The sequence below is a fragment of the Hydra vulgaris genome, chromosome 05, assembly GCF_038396675.1.
Source record: "Hydra vulgaris chromosome 05, alternate assembly HydraT2T_AEP".
In the NCBI taxonomy this organism is placed as follows: Eukaryota; Metazoa; Cnidaria; class Hydrozoa; order Anthoathecata; family Hydridae; genus Hydra; species Hydra vulgaris.
In genome coordinates, this window is record NC_088924.1 from 28,492,501 (window position 1) to 28,510,101 (window position 17,601).

At 27.6% G+C, this 17,601-nt stretch overlaps 1 protein-coding gene across 3 annotated transcripts in view; it reads right to left on the reverse strand.

The window, feature by feature from the left end:
- The window catches only part of LOC136071939 (uncharacterized), a 200,667-nt gene that overhangs the window by 166,974 nt on the left and 16,092 nt on the right, over window positions 1-17,601 (reverse strand). For 2 of the 3 annotated variants that reach the window (XM_065797812.1, XM_065797811.1), the window contains exons 1-5: window positions 14,731-14,997; window positions 14,304-14,619; window positions 13,977-14,149; window positions 12,582-12,713; window positions 6,379-6,501 (exon numbers count right to left, since the gene is read on the reverse strand). In XM_065797812.1, coding sequence (XP_065653884.1) covers window positions 6,379-6,501; window positions 12,582-12,713; window positions 13,977-14,149; window positions 14,304-14,619; window positions 14,731-14,752 — 766 coding nt within the window. In that variant the 5' untranslated portion in view covers window positions 14,753-14,997. Of the gene's footprint in view, window positions 1-6,378; window positions 6,502-12,581; window positions 12,714-13,976; window positions 14,150-14,303; window positions 14,620-14,730; window positions 14,998-17,601 lie in introns of those variants that run through there. The other variant, XM_065797810.1, reaches the window with a different exon arrangement.

Sequence of the window (17,601 nt, forward strand, 5' to 3'; positions counted from 1 at the left end):
TATGCAATGTATTATCACAACAAGGTATTGATATTCCAACTCCAAGTCAATCAGCAATTTACAAGTCCATATTCAAAGAGGCAGGTAAATTAAAAAAAAGAAATGATACAACAACTTAAAATGGAAACAGTGGTCCTTACACTTTGACGGCAAACGAATAGATGATAAGGAATATCAGGTAGTTGTACTTCAGAATGAAAGAACTGACGTGAAACTTGATGCACTGCGTTTAAAAGATGGCAAAGCTGAAACTGTTGCTGAAAAAATTGCCAAACTTATTGATGAATACAATTTGTGGAATTCAATTAAGATGATCATTACTGATACAACAAACGTCAATACTGGGAAGAGAAATGGAGTTGTTGTGAAGTTGCAACGTATGTTTAAATTAAAGGGTGTCACAATACCACAATTTATCGGCTGTCAGCATCACGTACTAGACAGGATTCTCCGTCTGGTGATGGACGAAGAACTTGGAGGTGATACCAAATCTCCAAACATTGAATACCCATTTGTGTCTGAACTGTTGAATAAGTAATGATTGAACTAAAGGATATGTTTGTGAATGGAACTGTAGAAATTCTTGATAAATCTGGGTGGAGAGACGATATGAAGTTTTTGTACCATTTAACAAGAGTGTTTAGGTTCTATGAAGAACAAAGAAACTTCCCTCTGATTCACTTTCAGAACATTCCTAATATGAGCAATGCCAGATGGAACTCAAGAGCCATTCTCGCCATTCTGGCGTTCATTCTTATGCCTGAAGCGAGAAAGAATTTGGAGGAAGGTTTGCAGGTTCATTTTCATATGAGTGGGCAGAACATTGGTTTAGTAGTCAAAAGTACAATGACAATGACTTCAAGAATTTATCTGATGTATTGAAGCCTTACAAAAAGGCATTGCAGTCATTCAAAAATCACTGGAAGAAAGAGGCCATCCGTCATCGACATACCACGAAGTAATCAGATAGCTGAACGTGCAATCAAGGTGATGCAAGACCTGTATGCTTCCTGCAGAAAGAAAGACAAACTGCAAACTTCGATTCATTCTAAGTAATAAGCGCTAGACTCTTTATGAGACGTGAGCATCATGTGACCCATGTACTAAACACAGTAGGCCTATAGACACAGACAGTTATGTATATTGTTGTACTAGACGCTTTGATACTGTTAATTTTGTAATACTTGTATAATTATATATCACATAATGTTTTTTTGTTATATCACAGTACATGTTGCATAAATAAATAAAATAACAACAGGAGTATGACTCTTACAACATCTTCAGCCTTTAATATTCATTTACTGTACAAAAGTGTACCTATTGAAAATTCGATTTTTTTGGTTTTTGGGGTGACCTTTTTTCAAAATATGTCAAAATGAAACATCTATTCGTTCTTTTTACATAAAAGTTCATTGAATTACGATACAGGCCTAGTAGGTTGCAAAAAAAGTCATATCCCTAATATATATATATATATATATATATATATATATATATATATAGTGTATATATATATATATATATATATTATATATATATATATATATATATATTATATATATATATATATTATATATATATATATATATATGAGTGTATATATATATATATATAAATATATATATATATATATATATATATATATATATATATATATGGGTGTACCCAAATGTACCCATATATATATATATATATATATATATATATATATATATATATATATATATATATATATATATATATATATATATATATATTTATATATGAGTGTATATATATATATGATGTGCAAGTTTCTAGACCGAATGATTGTTTAAAAAAAATTTTCAAATGATTGTTTAAAAAAAATACGTGGTTATGCGGAAATATAAATTAAATTAAGCAGAAATATGAACTAAAAAAATGCAGAAATATAAGTTAAAACAAAGATTATGGTGATATATCTGAGTTATCATATATATTCATTTTTTATTTATTTCCATTGGATAGATTCAGAAATTTTTTTTTTGAATTAAAAAAAATAGCTGTGTTTTGAAAAGCGCAAAAAAAATCCTTACCAATTTGCCAGATATAAGCTTGATGTCAGCCATTTTAATTACTGGGATGATTGGATACAAGTTAACAAATGGTGCTTATAATGGTATAGTTCTATTGATTTTATAAACAGAACACTATTGTTTTATTCAAAATAAAGATTGTGTTTTACAGCGCTCAAAATAGTGGCTGATCAACAATCAATGATCGGCTACTTTTGGAAAAATTGACATTTTGATCTCCTAAAATTAAATCTGGCCTATCAAATTTGATTGGTAATAATTGCTTGTCAAACTTTAATGGTAATTAATAGAAAAACATTTGAAATACAGAAAGTTGAAAATGTTAAATTAACATCAAAATTATATAAAAATGAATTATATTTTAAATTTAATTCATTTTAATTTAATAACAAACAACTTATTTAAATTCTAAATAAAATAATTTAAAAAAAAAAAAAACCGCCAAGTTTTATTTTAATTCTAAATAAAATTAAAACAGTAAAACAAACATTTTATTTACTTTCTAAATAAAGTAATTAAAATTAAAACGGCAAAAACAAAAATTAATTTATATTTTATTTTAAACGAATGTCTTTAAATAAAATACTTTAAAAAAAAAGCCAATTTTAAAATGTATTCTACAAAATAGAGTGCTCCGTGTTCTTAAAAGAACAGAGCAATAATAAATTAATTTAAAGAAAGTTGTAAATGTCTTAACTACTGTAAATTTTCACACATTTGTGGAATATGTTGACACAATTATAAAAAGAATTCTTTAGAATTGATTACTTCTGCTTTTCTTCAAAAATATTTTTTAACAGGGGGATTTAATTTAATTATTATTTGAGCTCACTTATTTTTATACTTTTTTAAGAGATACTTATTTTTGTGCCGGCATTTAGAAATCATTTCTGTTTTTTTTACATATGAACATTACACATGCGAACCAAGAATGTTTATTAAACATTCTTTGTTTGTATTTTAATAAATTAAAAATCTGAAGTAAGAGAAATAGAAAAAATAATTAATAGAAAAAAAAATTATATTCAATTAATAAGACGAACAATATCAGCTAATCCAAAATGACTTATTAAAGAAACTCATTCCTTGCCAATGCATAAGGTAATAGAGAAGTACTATTATAATAATTAATAAAATTCCAGTTGTTTATTTCTTGAACTTTGCTTTTTATTTCTCCTTGATTTTGAGCTAATGGACAAATGTTTTTATAGCTGGTTTTTAAGACACCAAAAAATTCTTCAATGGGATTAAGCTGAGGAAAATAAGGTGGGAGAAATAATTACAAAATGTTATTCTCATTTAATACTCTTAAAATATCAGATCGATGACAAAATCAACAACTATCCATTATTAAAATCAGTGCTAGAAATAATTATTCAATGGTTGCGATCAACATTGATCCACTGAAATAAAAAAATTAAAAACCAGAGGATCAAATCATTTTTTAGGCAATCAACTTTTTATTAAATTCTACTAAAATTTAAAATGTATTTTATTTTTACCTTGCATAATTAAAACTACCGTTTTAACTCTAATTATTTTATTTAGTATTTAAATAAATTGTTTTTTTTTTGCCGGGTTTTTTTTTAATTTGTTTATTTAAAATTTAGATAAATGTTTGTTTTACTGCATTTCTTTTTAAATGTTTTACCTTGAGTATAAATAAAACATTGTCATTTTTATTTTAATTATTTTGTTTAGAATTTAAAAAAACATTAGTTTTGCCATATTTAATTATTTTATATATAATATAAATAAATCATTTTATTTAGAATTAAAATAAAAATTTGGCTTTTTTTTTAAAGTATTTTATTTAAAGACATTCGTTTAAAATAAAATATAAATTAATTTTTGTTTTTGCCGTTTTAATTTTAATTACTTTATTTAGAAAGTAAATAAAATGTTTGTTTTACTGTTTTAATTTTATTTAGAATTAAAATAAAACTTGGCGGTTTTTTTTTTTTTAATTATTTTATTTAGAATTTAAATAAGTTGTTTGTTATTAAATTAAAATGAATTAAATTTAAAATATAATTCATTTTTATATAGTTTTGATGTTAATTTAATATTTTCAACTTTCTGTATTTCAAATGTTTTTCTATTAATTACCATTAAAGTTTGACAAGCAATTATTACCAATCAAATTTGATAGGCCAGATTTAATTTTAGGAGATCAAAATGTCAATTTTTCCAAAAGTAGCCGATCATTGATTGTTGATCAGCCACTATTTTGAGCGCTGTAAAACACAATCTTTATTTTGAATAAAACAATAGTGTTCTGTTTATAAAATCAATAGAACTATACCATTATAAGCACCATTTGTTAACTTGTATCCAATCATCCCAGTAATTAAAATGGCTGACATCAAGCTTATATCTGGCAAATTGGTAAGGATTTTTTTTGCGCTTTTCAAAACACAGCTATTTTTTTTAATTCAAAAAAAAAATTTCTGAATCTATCCAATGGAAATAAATAAAAAATGAATATATATGATAACTCAGATATATCACCATAATCTTTGTTTTAACTTATATTTCTGCATTTTTTTAGTTCATATTTCCGCATAACCACGTATTTTTTTTAAACAATCATTTGAAAATTTTTTTCAAACAATCATTCGGTCTAGAAACTTGCACATCTAATGATCAAGAAACTTGCACATCTGATATAATTTAATTTTTTTTAAAGTTTTATATTGATATATAAAAATTTTACATAAATATAATTTAATATAAATTTGATTAACATTTTTAAAATCAAAAAATTATCATTTAAATAAAATGCAACTTTAATTAAACATTATAGTGATACTATAATTTTATAAATTTAAAAGCTTTTACGCTGTATATCTGATAAATATATCTAACATCATCAGAAAGGAATTTCAGTTTTTCGGTTGAACTTGTTTATATAATTCATATATATTTCATATAATTTCAATATAATTCATTGAAAATTTAATAATTTTTTTAAGTTATGATTGCATATATATATATATATATATATATATATATATATATATATATATATATATATATATATATATATATATATATATATATATATATATATATATATATATATATATATATATATATATATATATATATATTATTAAATATATATATATATTAAATCTTATTTTGCATTTTTATCAGGAAGTAATTTTAAAATATTTATGAAATGCAAAATTTGAGGGCTTGGCGATAAGACTATTTTGTCTCTTCTTGCCCCCACCAATTTTATATTTTATAAATACGAAAGTTGTAATTATCTTAAACGGCAAATTTATAATAACAAAAAAAAAGCTTCTTAAACATACTTCGTGGTATAATGCAAAATATTTCCTTAAAATAGAACTTATATTTTTTCAAGTGATTAGGGTATAAATCAACCCACACTTTTACATGAACTCTTTTTCAACTTTCTTTGTCATCTTTCATGCATTGCAAACCGTTAAAGTTGCTATTTGTAGTTTTTTCATTCTTTTACAAAGGATGAAATTATCATTTCATCTCAAGAGTCAGCAATAACAGTAGAAAAGACAAATTTTTGTACCAATAACAACTGACATAGTTACCTAGACAATTTAATCAGAGATTAAGGGCATATTATAACAGGAATTAAAGTTCTTTCATCAAGACTGATGGAATGGAATCTACTAAGTGAAGACTGAATGGTGTGTGTACCAGAAACAACATAAGGAGTTTCAACAAAAATATAAAATAGTTTATTATTCTTGTTGTTTTGTATTGAATTTTATTGTGAAATTAATATCTTTTTTCTTATTATTATATTATTCACCTTCCCAAGGTCGAGAAGGTAAACTACATTTTAGGAGACTACTTTATTGAACAATGCTTTACAACTCTTTAACTCCAAAACACAAACTCTGATGAATATGGTTGCTGTGCAGAGAAACAAGTTAAGCCTGGTACTACCAGGGACAAAGTAGGGATCAAACTCCTAATTCAATTTATCCCAAAAATTAATACACAGAAAGTCTTAAACTTCTTAACTACTGCAATATTTCATACATTTATAAAATATGTTATAAAAATAATTTTTTAGAATCATTTACTTCTGTTTTTTAAATTCATTTTTAATAGGGATTTATAAGATCTTAAATACAATTAATTTATAACTTGGGATCTGGATTTTAGATTCCAAAAAACAAAAACCATTTCACATTCTATCTAAATGAGCGCACTGAAAAAACTGTAAAAATATATTTTTTTTCATGTCAAAAAATATTTGTTTTTAAATAATGCTGTTTTTAAAATAAAACCAATATCTTAAATTTTATGTAGAAATTACCTTCACATTGGAGGCTAGTATAATTGTAAACAAATCCAACAGGGCAAACACACTGGAAAGACCCATTAAAGTTATTGCATGTATGACCATCACCTTTACACAAGTAAGTGCACTCATCCACATCTACATAATATTAATAGGATTGAAAAAAAAAAAATCTTAATTAACCTATATTCAATGTTAGTCATTTATTTTCTAATTTTTAACTAATAATTAATAATAATAAGTCGTACAAGTGTTTCTAAAACTTATTTATACATAAAATTTCCTTCATATAAAATTATTTATAATACTATGTCATGTATAACAGAAAAGAAATAATAAAAAAAAATATTAATAATAAAAAAAAGAGACTCGGTATAGAATCGGTTTATAAAAATTGAAAGTTAATTTAAAAAATAGTACTTTTAAATACATATGTATGCGTATAAATTTATATAAATATATAAATATGTATATATATATATATATATTTATATAAATATAAATATATATTTATATAATTCCGAGGGCTGATGTATGTATATATGTATGTATGCATGTTTACATGTATGCATGTATGATACATACATACATGCATCAGCCCTTGGTATTAGGAGGTATAAGATCAGCAATAAATTGCCAATCTTAAACTGTTAGAGTTCGGCATCAGGTCAGCAAAAAAATTTGACAGAAAATAGTTACCATAAAACAAAGAAACAAAGTCAGCAATTTTTTCCGACCTCAAACACTTTAAGGGCAGCAGTTAGGTCAGCATTGTCAAATGCCGAACCTAATTCTGAGGGCTGCATACATACAAACATACATATATATGTATGTAATAATAGATATATATATATATAGATGTAAATATATATGTATATATATATACATATATATATACATATATATGCATGTATACATACAAACATATATATGTATATATACATACATATATATGTATACATACATACATACATAAATACATACATACATACATACATACATACATACATACATACATACATACATACATACATACATACATACATACATACATACATACATACATACATACATACATACATACATACATACATACATACATACATACATACATACATACATACATACATACATACATACATACATACATACATACATGCATACATACATACATACATACATACATACAAACATACATACATAAATACATACATACATATATATATATATATATATATATATATATATATATATAAGTATGTATATGTTATATATATATATATATATATATATATATAACAAGGCTGCAAGCAGCCACTAATTAAAGTTACTGAAAGAGAAAAGATAAAGATTATAGAGCAAGATAACGATTGACGAACGACTTAAAAGATTGCAAATTATATGAATCAGGAAAGCAAGATGAATGAAGCGAATTCCAAAGAACTGATGTTCGAAGAAAAAAAATAGACGAATAAGAGTTTTTGGAGCACTTAGGAACAGTCACAGAAAAAAGATGACACTTAATTGAATGACGAGTAACACGAGAATGAATTTTAGTAGATGGCACAAGAGACGCTAGCTCTTTAGAGCAGTGCTTATTATAGTATTTGTAGAAAAGAGAAAGAGAAGCAACATTACAACGATGTGATAATGGTTGGAGGTTGGCTGCAAGAGCAGGTCTAACTATGTTTACAATGCATTTTTGCACCTTGCCTAAAAGAGAAAGAGCATCATTAGAAGATCCGCCCCAGATATGGCAACAGTATTTCATACAAGGCCGGATTTGAGATTTATAGAGATAGAGAATAGAATCCGAAGTAAGAAAGTGACGAGCTCGAAAAAGAGGTGCAACCTTAGCAGTTACTAATTTTGCAACTGATTTGATATATGGTTTCCAAGAAAGATTGAAAGTAAGAGTTAATCCTCGAAGATGAAGAGGTGACTCATCGAGTACATCACCGTTCATAAATATAGGAAGATCTAAATTATTGCGATAACGATTGGCTGAAAAAAATTGAGTTTTATCTGAATTAAAGTTCACCAGCCACTGTGAGCCCCATGCTGTAGCAGAAGTGAGATCCTTTTCCGGCTCAAATGCCCCCCCCCCCCCAAGCAATCAGAGGGCGTTGGTTTCTTATCAAGACAAGAATAACTGGTAGTATCATCTGCAAACAATGCTACTTTAGATGTGAGAATATCTGGAAGACCGTTAATGTAAATTAAAAAGAGTATAGGGCCAAGGATAGAACCTTGAGGAACCCCTGAAGTTACAGAATAAGAAGAAGAGTGTTGTCCATCGAGGACAACTTTTATGCTACGATTGGAAAGTATTCAATGATCTTAAAGATGTTTCCGGATACAACATAAGAAGAAAGCTTATGGAGAAGACCAGCATGCTAAACTTTATCAAAAGCTTTTGAAATGTCAAGAGCGATGGCCTTAACCTCTCCACCTTCATCTAATGCACGATAAAACCTGTCAGTTATTACTGTTAGCAAATCAGCTGTAGAACGAGAAGATCGAAATCCATATTGATGGTCAGAAAGTAAGTTATTAGATTCAAGATGAGAAATTAAGTGTTTGTTAATTAAAGATTCAAAAACCTTGCTTATGATAGGAAGAAGACTTATGGGACGGTAGTTAGACGAATCAGATCGCTCTCCAGAATTTTTGAATATAGAGATAACAGATGCCGCTTTCCAGCAGGCTAAAAAACAAGACTCTGATAAGCACTTGTTGAATAGTTTTGAGAGTACAGATGACAGCTCCGGAGAACACTTTTGCAAGACAATAACAGGTATGTTGTCCGGGCCACAGGCTGTAGAAGAGTCTAGGCAGGAAATCACTTTAGATACAGATGCTGGAGTGATATGAATGTCAAGCAATGGATCAACCTGTTTGTTGGCAATATCAGGTAGAACGCAACTAGTGGAATCAAGAGATGATATCAATGAAAAGTTTTTAGTAAACAATTCGGCTTTGTCTTCAGGTGAGGTGACAAAGTCTGAACCATACAAGAGAGGTGGAATTATAGATTTGCCCTTATTATTGATATTATTAAAGATTCTCCAGAAGTCACGAGAGCCTAATTTTTGAGATGAGATACGAAATTTCATGACCTGAGAAAAGCGGGTTTTGGCGTTAGACAAAATCTTTTTACAATTGTTTCTAGCAGTAATAAACAGATGTCTGTTTTCTGGAGAATTGTTTTGCTGATAAATATGGAAGTAACAGTTTCGATTGGCAATCGCAGCAGCACAGTGTGAGGAAAACCATGAAGGAGAGTGAGGCTTTACCTGGAATCGTCGAGAGGGAATAAAAGATTCCATGCCAGCCTAAATCCACGGAGTTATGTAAGAAGCACATTTGTCGACAGGAAGACAAAAGATTTCTACCCAAGGGCCATCACGAAGAAAATCACGGAAAGAATCCCAGTCAGCTTTACTGTAGTTGTAAGAGGTTTGATAATAGGGGGATTCAGGTGATGAAGAAGAATGAGATATTAGTTTTAGAGAGATCAAACTGTGATCAGAAGAACCTAAGGGTGAATGTGGAGAAACTGAGCACTGACTAGGATCAGAAACAAGGCATAAGTCGAGTAGAGAAGGTAGGTGATTCGGGTTGTCAGGAAAGCGAGTTGGAAAGTTGACTATTTGAGTTAGGGATTGAGAAAGGCAAAAGTTGTGGGCTTTGATGCCTGCAGAGTCACTGACACTAGAGCCAAGCCATTTAGAGTGGTGAGCATTAAAGTCACCGACAACAACTATATTAGCTGATGGATAAAGAGAGAGGGCTTTGTCAATATGATCAGAAATAATGTCAAAAAGAGTGCAGTCTTGAGATGAAGGAGAGCAATATAGAACAAAGAAAAAGGCAATAGAGTGAAGTGGTGCTAAACGAAAGCACGTAAAAGAATAGTCTGTGGATTCAAACCTAGTTTTACAACAAATGGGTGAATTCTTACGAATGTAAATGCTAAGGCCAAGCATGTGACTATTGGAGTCTTAATGAATTAGAGGAAGATAACCATCAACACTAAGATCACAAGATGAGACAGCCGAACTCAAATTAGTCTTACAAAGAGCAAGTAGGTCTAGTGAACTTTGCAAGAGATAAGACTCAACAGAAGAAAAGTTACTTCGAAGACCACAATTATTAGTGAATGATAGGTTTAGAGAACTTGGTGATGATGATGGTTTTTTGTGTTTTATAGTTTTTGGTACTTAATTCATTTTTCAATTAGATTGAAGAACTTGACTCGAAGCATAGATAGTACTCAGAACACTATTTAATAGCCCAAGCAGTTGCCTCATTACTACTAATAAACCCTAAGCCGTAACAAAGGGCTCCAAATGTGGCTTCCGCAATGCACACCAAAAGTACAAACAGGAACACCATCCATGCGCAACATGGCAATGTTAATACTTTGATATTTTTCAGCTGTTAATGGAATCAGCCTCTCTGAGAGCTACCACAGAGTTTGGGAAACCTGACTACCAGCCAGTCTCAGAACCATAAAACTGAGTTTTGGAGCTGTACCCTCATTAGGAGATAATAGAATGAGTTGCCTAGTCATAAAAACAGAGACACAAGCAAAATCTATGCATTGAGTCAAGAAGATCCAGCATTCAACATCAGAAACTGGAAACAATGTATTAAAAATACATCTGCGCCAGCCTAATAGATGAAGAAGGGGTGCGAGGCTGGTCAACAGATAGAATCTGTTTACCCCTCAAGTCTTTGCCTAGGAGGCCTTCTACAAGACAGTAGCCGGGTGCATTTAACATCTGCGTAAGATGAGTATTTTTATCGAGACACCATCTCTAGCCTTTACTCAACCAAGAGCCCCAAGGCAGGGGGTGTTTTAAATCGGAGTTGGCATCTGCTAGCCTTTGCCCCAAAAGGCGTATCCTACAAGGCAGCAGGACATGAAGCAGATTGTACTGGGTTACATGTTACCAGTAGCAGGATAACCTGATCTGACTCAATTTTGCAAGTTCATGTTTGCAATCAAATTTATATATATATATATATATATATATATATATATATATATATATATATATATATATATATATATATATATATATATATATATATATATATATATATACATATATATGTATCCAACGCTCCATACTTTCAAAGATTGATCTCTCCCTATTCTTAAAACTTTCTATTGGCTCTCACAAGACACTCTGTTAAATTTTTTTCTAAATTGAATGAGATTTAGGGGGGCCACCTTATGTCTGAAACTTGCAACAAGACCCTACACTGAAGTAAAAAAAGATTTTCAAGTATATGTTATGATGGGTCTCAAAAGAAGCAAAAATTTATAAAAATTTCAAAGATAATTTTCATTTTTTTGTTTAAAATACCTTAAAAAAAAGTTTCGACAAAAACCATGGGTTTTTTTTATTTTTTATTAAAAAATAATAATTTTTATGTAATAAAACTAAGAATAATTATTCTTGTGTAAAATTTATCATTTTTGAAATTTTTATACAATTTCGCTTATTTTGAGACTCAACAAAATATACATTTGAAAATTTTTTTTGTTCTTCTGTTTAGGGTCTCAAGTTTCAGACTTAAAGTGGTCCGCTAAATCTCATTCAATTTTGAAAAAATTTTACAGTGTCTTGTGAGAACCAATTTTTAAGAATAGGGAAAGATCAATTTTTGAATATATGGGGTGTTGGATGCACCCTAACATATATATATATATATATATATATATATATATATATATATATATATATATATATATATATATATATATATATATATATATATATATATATATATATATATATATATATATATATATATATATATATATATACACACATTTATGTATACATATACATTTATGTATACATATACATTTATGTATATATATACATATATGTGTATATATATATACATATATATATATATATATATATATATATATATATATATAAATATATATATATATATACATATATATATATATATATATATATATATATATATATATATATATACATATATATATATATATATACATATATATATATATATATATATATATATATATATATATATATATATATATATATATATATATGTATATATATATATATAAATAAACACAACTTTTTACTAAGAACGTTATTAAGCAAAGGAATGAAAAAAATGAATAATTATTTGCATACTTTATTGACTTGCATAGTTACCTGTACAAAAGGAGCTACCACTTTTATATTCATATCCACTTTTGCATGTACATATGATAATATAGAATCTTTCTTCATTTATGCAAATATCATACTCATTGATATCACAACTAGTACCAGGAACACATACCACTAAAAATAATATTAACTAAACAATACCAGCAAAAAATTAACTAAGCATTAAATTAAAAATATTTGTTTTTATATAAAAATTCAGTTTTTTTAGTAGAGCCTATTCACAATAAGTAAAATTTAAACTATAAAGTATTTAACATATAACTATAAAGTATTTAGTGTTCTGTAATTCAACTATAACAAGCAAATGTACATAATTGATTTTATAATATTATACGGTCTGTAAGTAAGTAACTGAACAACTAGAAATAACTATATTTAATTTGCATATATTATTATTATATTTAATTTGCATTTAATTTGCTTGGTTGCATACAGCATATTTGAACTAAATTATACTTAAAATTTATGGATTTATTATAGGACTTTTTTTGTTTTTTAAGGAGACGCTGATGTGATACAAAATACTAAAATATTTCAACATTCCTCTCTCCTCCCCACTACCAAAAATTTCTGGATTCGTCACTGATATATATTGTTATTATTATTATTATTATTATTATTATTATTATTATTATTATTATTATTATTGTTATTATTATTATTGTTATTATTACTGTTATTGTTATTAACATTATTGTTTTTGTAATGGTTATTAAAGAAAACTAAATATCTTCTTGTTGCTATTGTTGGTTGTACAACCAACAACAATAACAACAACAACAAAAATTTTAAAGATTTTAAATAAAGGTAAAATACTAAATACTAAATAAAAAAATATATGTTTATTAATACTAAATAAACAAATATATGTCCTTTAATGAAAGCTTTCAATCTTTTGGGTTAAAACAGACATTTTACTTACATCAACACTTTTTAATGCCTTTAATTTTACATTATTTTTATTTTGTAATAAATGTCATAATTTATAACAGAAATAAATATCAATTATTGTAATCAGAAATAAATAACAATATTGTTAAATACAATAACAAGACAAGTGATAATAGTAATAATAATAAAAATGATATATGGATGACTTAGCACCAAACCAGCCTATACAACGAATATGTTGAAATGAGATAATTTGACACAAAGTTAAAAAGTCTTTAACAAAAGCCACTAAACCGAAAAAATCAAAAGTAATTGCACTTCAGTGCACTTAAAAATTTTAATTATAGTATTTTGGTGTTTGCAAAGAAACATTACATAAATCATTTTTTAGTATAAACTAATTTTTTTCAACTTTATTGTATAGGCTGGTTTGGCGCTTAACCATCCATATAATAATGAAATAAACAATAAAAAGAAAAACCTTACCTATTTTTATATCACTTAGCCAAGTTTTTGTTATTACAAATGTTTGAGATCCCATTAGCTGAGCCCCTATTGATAAATTATCTTCATCAGAATCACCAGTCATAAGAACTTCAATATAATACTTTGAATTGGATTTCAAATAAATACATTTTGGATCGCAATCCTCTGGATATCTTGAATGAAACAGTACATAAGATAAAAAAATTTATTACTAAAATTTAATAACAACTTTTATAAAATATATTTTTTAATGCTAATATTTTTTTTTTGAATAGTTTTTTTTAAATTCAATAAGTATTTTTATCAATTAGTAATGAGAAATCTTACTGATTCTGTGTACTTTGAAGACTTGAGTTTTTCTGGTTAACGATTCTGCTCTTGTTAGTGGGGTTTTCATCAAGACTTATATAAAGTTCACATGCACTTTTGCAGGAACTGTAAAATCTATAAGATCCAGTTTGTGTTACTTGAATCCATCCATATATTCTTTGTCCATAATTAATTGAAGTATAATTTGGACAATCGAAACTTTCAGTAAACTCTATAGTATCAGGGCTGTTAGGATATTTTGGATTAGTTTCAAGACTATTGATTTCTAACTCATTAGATATATTCTTATAAACATCTCTGATTAGATAACTGTCTAAAAACATAATGTTGTTACATAAAAATAAAAATTATTAATATATTACTCTTAATATATTACTTTCTTTTAAATCTTTTAATAATAAACTAATAATTGCCCCCTCCTTACTAGATGGTTTAAATCCGCTCATGTGTGGATGTTGTTGATTTTCAGAGCCATGACTAGTGGGCCTCTGACCTGCTAGCAAAAAGGCACTGTTGTTGTTGTTAATGCTGTTGGTGTTGACTTTGCTGTTGTTGTTGCTGTTGATAGTGGTAGTGTTGCTGTTAGTAATGTTTCTGTTTTTATTGATGGTGGTGGTTTTTGTTGTTGTTATTATTATTTTTGCAGTTATTGTTGATGTTGTTATTAATGTTCATGATGGTTTTATTTACTAAAAAGAAATGTACTGTAAATTTATTTATTGAAAATATTACTGATTATTAACTTTATGATTATATTATACATTTTTCATTTATTACATGGTAAAGCAAATTTCAAAGTTCTTGGCCTCTTGGAAAAACTTGTGTTATTAATAATCCATGAAATTCATTATATTTGAGTACTCTGCAGAGTATTTAAAAGATATCAAAACTCACTCTGACAAGATAATTTTCACTCTAAAAAATCTCAAAATTTCAATAAGGTTTATCTAGTGATGGGGTTTTCACTCACAATCAGCAAATCAGGGTTTTTGAATTTGTGAATCAGCGGATTCACAAATTTTTTATAAAAGTTTGGCGTTTGTTTTAAACTAAAACCATGGTAGTCGGTGTTGTCAAGGTACTGAATTTTTTGTATTCGGTACTAATATCTATCAAAATACTCGGTACCAAGTTGACCACAAAGCAAATTGTAAGCGTGCATAGTACACAACAACATAAATTCGCATTTTTAGCAAAAACTTGTGCTTTTTGTATTTCCTTTGTATTTTTATTCTAAAAACTTTCTTAATAAATTATTTAAAAATATTTTCTGACGCTCATTTCGTTAGGAATATCCAAAACATTTCAAATTAGGCTTTAAATGACGGTAATGGTACCATCAAAAAAGATCTAATTTTAGGGCCAACAATATGTAAAATTGAATTATTTTTTTCAAAAAATGTCTGTGGGCTAATCGCTGAAATTTCTATGCGTTGGAATCGTCGATTTATGTTAGATATAATTAGTTTCAAGAAGAAAAAAAATTTAACTTAATTAAAAAAAAAAATTCATAAATTTAATACTAATAAAAATTTTTATGTTCGAAAAAGGAAGAAAGTGAGTCAACCAGTTATAATTCAATCACTAAGAATTGGTTATTAAGCATTTAAATCTCAGCGTCTTATTGGAGTATATCAATCCTAAATTGTTGGTTATGCTAAATTAATTGGGTCGGGAAAATAATATATAACAGGTCATAGTGCATTTAAAATCATCTTAGAAAAACAAATTTTATATATGTAGTTGTTTTATATTATTTTATACAAACAGTATCATTTTTTGACAATTTTCGCGCGGAAAATTTACGCGGTACTTTAACTAAATTGCAAGACATCTTTTTTTATACGCTATTGCATCCTAATTTTACGCTATTACGCTTTACTTGCAGATGGTAATTTTAAACTACTTGCAGATGGTTATCTGAATCTGCTTAAAAAAGTTGTTAGTAATGTATATTTAATAGTTTTTGTAAATAATTTTTGTAAATAGTTTTTGTAAATAGTTTTTGTAAATAGTTTTTGTAAATAGTTTTTGTAAATAGTTTTTGTAAATAGTTTTTGTAAATAATTTTATTTACAAAATCTATTTTTTGAACTAACAAGCAATAGTTTAATTTGATATTTCACGAGAACAACACCAGAAACCACTTTGTTATTTACTTAAAATAGTGTCACACCTCAGATTCAAAAGCCCTTTACCAATTAAAAAAAAAAAATGCTTTATTGCAAATATTAGAAAAAATCATGTTTTACAAACAAGAACGAATCAATCACTAAAATTTAATCAAAAAGATTTTTTGTTAAAAAAAACTGTACAAGATTAAACAACATTCAAAAATTAGAAATCTATATTTGACAAGTATTTCTGTCCCAGCACCTTCAGCTCCTGTCGAGCACCTTCAGCTCCTGTCCAAGCACCTTCAGCTCCTGTCGAGCGTATCTTTTGTCAGAGTGGGTTGATAATGTGCCCTCATAGAGCTTGTATGTCTGATTCGTTGCTTGATACTTTGATGTTTCTTAAATTTAATAAAGACTTATAGGCTATATAGTGATAGTTATGATTATGGCTTATATTTAATGCTAACAACTAGCAACAATATATCTTTAATTAAAAGATAAAATTAAAGAATAAAAAGTTTAATTCTTTATTTTTATGTATTTTTGTTTTTGGCTTTCATTTATATATTCAAGTATATTTTCTTATTGACTTCGTTGAATTCTGCGCATAATGTTGGTCTGATTTAACAACATGTGGTTTTATTGTCACAACACTTGCTACCTAGAGTTTTGTTCATAATTGGCAGATTTTAAATCTTTGGCCTTGAAAATGTTTGCGTAGGCCTCGGCCTTGAAACTCTTATTCTTGGCCTTAATCTTAAAATTCTTGTCCTTGGCCTTAAAACTTTTGCCATTGGTCTTGGCCTTGTAACATGCGGCCTTGGCTTTGGTCTTGGCCTTGCTTTTTTTTTTTTTTTTTAGGTGCTCTTTAGAAGTCCTTACGGTCTTATCACAGAGCACCGCGGGAGAGCATTTAATAGGAAGTTCATGCCTCCTTCCGTACCAATGTCGCTGGTTGGGCTAGAGCTGGCGTCGAACCTCGGACCTCTGGGTTCTGAGCCAGAACTCTAACCACTGCGCTACGGCTGCTTCTTTTTGTCTTGTTAGCAACTCTGCCAAAAGTAAATTAGAGGTGTAAATATTTATATATCTAGCCGGATATATTTCCATATTCGATTTATTGATATTCATTATATTGATACAGACATATTGAATTTTAGGATTTAGCTTGTTTTTTA